This window comes from Trichoplusia ni, chromosome 12 (assembly GCF_003590095.1).
Source record: "Trichoplusia ni isolate ovarian cell line Hi5 chromosome 12, tn1, whole genome shotgun sequence".
Taxonomy (NCBI): Eukaryota; Metazoa; Arthropoda; class Insecta; order Lepidoptera; family Noctuidae; genus Trichoplusia; species Trichoplusia ni.
In genome coordinates, this window is record NC_039489.1 from 87,977 (window position 1) to 92,548 (window position 4,572).

Below are 4,572 nucleotides of genomic sequence, written 5' to 3' on the forward strand. Positions count from 1 at the left end.
ATATCTCATCAATCCTACAGATAAAAATGTAAGTGACCTTTTTTACGTAAAAATTTAGTAGTATGGAAGACGATAGTATCATTATTTAAAAAAAAATCGTCATATTTTATTTGGAAATCCATTTTTCTATGGTGGCTATATATATGCCACTATCAACTTGTAACTACCTACATGGTGGCAATATAATGTACACTGCCAGTTAGAGGTAAAGTATTTTTGTCTTTCGTATTCTTTTAGATAATCTACAATGAGCCGGAATAAACCCATATCAGATGATCTTATTGCCCAGGAGTTGGAAGAAATGTTCGGAATTCCAGATGGTATGATTTCTGAAGATGATTTGGAAGAATCGGATTCAGAACAAGGTGCAGAAGAAGATTTGGTAAGGGTACTAACAGGTGATGATGTTCTACTTAGTTCAACGGCAATATCGTCTCCATCCTCATCAACTTGTCAAAGTCCTTCACTCCCCAGACTCCAAAGCGCTTCAAGATCTACACCAGCAGTCCCACATCAAAGTCCTTCAGCTTCAAGACTTCAAAGTGCTTCAAGATCTGCACCACTACCTCCACAACAACAAAGCCCTTCAGTCGCAAGACTCCAGAGTGACGCAGCACCAATAGCATCACCATATCCGCCAGATAGGATTGATGGAGTGAGTGAATTATCGGATTTTTCGTCTTCAGATTCAGATTCGGACATAGATGAGACTGATTGGAAAAAACAAGAATGGACCCAGAATCCAGATCTCAGCTATTTCGATACTCCGCACATTCAGTCTTCAAAACAACTTCCAAACAGAACGAAACCTCTGACCTACTTTGGTTTATTTTTTAGTGATGATGTACTACAGATGATTGTAGACCAAACTAATTTATACGCTTCGCAAGTAGGTAACAGGAATTGGACACCAACCACTGTTGAAGAAATCAAGGCTTTTCTTGGCGTTCTCATTCAAATGGGTATTCATGTTTTGCCGAGTATTGAGGACTATTGGTCAAGTGACCCTGTACTACAAGTGCCAGAAATAGCTGAAACAATGACTCTAAAGAGATTTCAGCACATCATGAAGCATTTGCACCTCAACGATAATTCGCAGATGCCGGCCAGAGATAGTGATGATTATGATAAACTCTACAAGATAAGGCCTCTGCTTGAAAAATTGAATGAGAAGTGCCAAGAAAGTGCTATAACAACAAATTCTCAATCAATAGACGAGTGCATGATCAAATTCAAAGGCCGTAGTAGCCTAAAACAATACATGCCTATGAAGCCGGTGAAGCGTGGCTATAAGGTTTGGGTTAGGGCAGACAGCTCTACAGGTTACGTTTACATGTTTCGTATTTATACTGGAAAGACTGATACGACGGAGACAGGATTGGGAAGCAATGTGATCAAGTCATTGTGTGAGCCTTTGATCAGAGCAAATTATCGTGGTCATTTCGCATTTGATAACTTTTTTTCGAGTACTGATTTGTTACAGTATTTGTTCGATCATGAAATATATTCAACAGCAACGGTAAGAAGTGACAGGCAAGATTTACCTCTTTTAGTAAAGAAGCCGAAACTTACTGGAGACAAGGAGGCAGACAGCAAAACTGCAGAGGCTTCTAAAAGACAAAATGCACGGGTGAAAAAGATGAAGAGGGGTAAATGGAAGTGGAGAGTGAAAAGGAATGTTGCGTTTGCTGTATGGAGAGACACGAAACAAGTAACTGTTTTGAGTACTGCTTTTCACCCAAAACAAAGAAGGACTTGCTCGCGCACCCAAAAAGATGGGACAAAGAAAGCTTATAATTGTCCTCAAATGATACCTGAGTACACGAAGCGGATGGGTGGTGTGGACAGGTTTGATCAGAAAAGGACTCCTTATGCTGTGGGAAGGAAAAGTAAAAAATGGTGGAAGAGAATATTCTACTTTCTTATTGATCTCGCGATCACAAATGCTTATATACTATATAAGAGTAATTCACGAGTACATAACGTAATGACCCAAAAGTATTTCCGGATTGCACTATCAAAAGAACTGATCAATAACCTGTCATTTCGAAAGAGAAGCTTTCATTCAATGCCCAAATACAACATCAAGAAAAGTAAGCAGAGTAATGAGAGACAGAAAACAGTGCACAGTGTTCCAGATGGACTGAGGACTGAACAGTTGGGAGAACATTGGCCAGTGGAAATAGAAACATACAAACGTTGTAGATTATGCAGCACTAAGACAAATAACAAGAGATCAAAAATAATATGTGAAAGATGCGAAGTTCCTTTATGTATAAGTCCCTGTTTTCGACAATTTCATTTTGATTGAGTTGACTGATTGTAATTTTGCAGACTGATAATTTTTAGATTGATTTTGTAACTAAGATGTTATTATTACTAAGACTAATTTTTGATGTTCAAGCTAGTAATGTCCACTGATTATGCAGACTGATAATATTTAGATTGATTTTGTACCTACGATTTTATTATTACTAAGACAATTTTTTCTATTTATTGTTACTAAGACTAATTTTTGATGCCCAAGCTGGTAATGTCCAAGCCAGCAGTGGCAACCATATTGCCACCATGTTTTTTTTATAGTAAATGTTATTTTTTTTTTATTTTTTTTTTGTACTTAATTAAAGCTTAATTTTGGTAAACCATACCCCAAATTTTATTTTCCTGCTACACTTGGATCCTTCTGCTGGTAAAAGGGATAATAAGTTTAGGTTTTGTGTAAACTGACAATATTACAACGATATTAGTTAAACATGTCGGAAAAAATTTAGCCATTCGAGAGCTTTCCTCGAGAACGCTGCCAAAACCTTTTGAGTTACAACAAAACTATGTATGGCGGGTTTGTACCTCTTTAATAAATCTACAAAAAAGTCCGCGGTGGTATATGTGTATCTTCCAAGGATAACCCACAATAACCATTTTTATGTGTTTTCTTAATACAGTAAAATTATGGGTTATTTACGAACCTATTCTTAACAATACAGTATTAATCCTTATCCAAATAAATAAGTTAGATATATTATACATGTAATATAGAACAAAATTGCCTTTTACACTACACCAAAAAAGTGAATAGGTAATGAGTTATCGTAATATTAAAATCTCCGCGCGAGAAATTAAAAATCGATGAAACGTAGCGAAGATATCGTTGGCATCTATATACTAATATACTTATACTAATATATAAAGCTGAAGAGTTTGTTTGTTTGAACGCGCTAATCTCAGGAACTACTGGTTCAAATTGAAAAAATATTTTTGTGTTGAATAGACCATTCATCGAGAGAGGTTTTAGGCTATATATCATCACGCTGCGACCAATAGGAGCGAAGAAAAAGTCATAACTTATATCTTCTAACCACGCAGACGAAGTCGCGGGCAACAGCTAGTATTATTATAAACATGGGCTACTTAACTAAGAAAGTAGTTGATTTAACCTACTTAAATGGCCTTTTAATACAATTGTTCAATTAATAATTAAATTAAATTAATTATTAATTGAACAATTGGATTTTTTTCAGTATTTTTCTTAGCCTCTAAGGCTGTACAGAATGCTTTAAAAACTATGACTACCCCGTAAGTTTCAGGAGAATTACTAAAAAAGGAAAAGAAAAAATAAAACCGAAGATTGTGCTAGAACATAATCATCCGAAATCAGCAGTTGATCTGTCAGACCAAATGGCCTCATACACGACCCCTCTTCAGAAGACAACGAAATGGCCCAACGAATTGGCTATGGAGCTATTGCTAAATACAGTGATTGTAAAATCATATATTTTATATAAATTAACAACCAAGAAGAAGCTCTCTGTCGTCCAGTTTAGAACCACGTTGGTTGAATACCTCGTGAATACAGGAGTCCCGGTAGCTAGTGCCACCGCTAGACGAGTAAAGCATGAATTGAAGAAAAGGCAAGGGCTGAGATTTTTTTCAGTATTTTTTCTTCGCCTCTACGGCTGTACAGAATGCTATAAAAGTATGGCTTCAGCTGTTTGCTGCAAATTTGGTTTTAAATACATAGATTCTTCCAGAATATCGCTATGAACAAAAAAATTAAGTCATGCGTTTCGTTGCTTATTTTTATTCTAATGCTCTAACATTGCGTTTTATTAATACATGGCGCACTTGCCCGATTTCTAGTGGAATCTTCGACAATCAAGCAAATTAATTTTCGACCAATTGAATATTTTCTTGCAAATAAGACGCAGAAACATCCAACGACACGGAAAACACTGAACAAACAACGAATGAACTTTTTGAACCACAACAACATTTTAAGGATCATGCTTATATGAATATAAAGCTGAACACGACAACAAAAGACAAGAACAACGAAACAATTGATTACATGAACAACAAATTGACTTTTTGTAAGACTGCCGATTGCGCGCAATACAACTGCTAAACGAACGAAGAAAAAAAAATGTGGTACGAAGTCCGCACCATATTTTTTTAAATAAAATTGTTCAATGTTACTAGTATTTACATAATTTAATTTCATTAAATGTCTTTAAGTTTTACCATAACTCGGCATCAAAATAATTATTGTTGGTTCACAATAGTGTTTAACCCAGA

The 4,572-nt window shown here is 35.8% G+C and overlaps 1 protein-coding gene across 1 annotated transcript; it reads left to right on the forward strand.

Annotated features, from left to right (window-relative positions):
* The first annotated feature begins 247 nt into the window (after window positions 1-247).
* Window positions 248-2,311, forward strand: LOC113499548 (piggyBac transposable element-derived protein 4-like). The gene has a single exon (XM_026880063.1). The coding sequence runs from the start codon at window positions 248-250 to the stop codon at window positions 2,309-2,311; it is 2,064 nt and encodes a 687-aa protein (XP_026735864.1).
* Window positions 2,312-4,572: the final 2,261 nt, after the last annotated feature.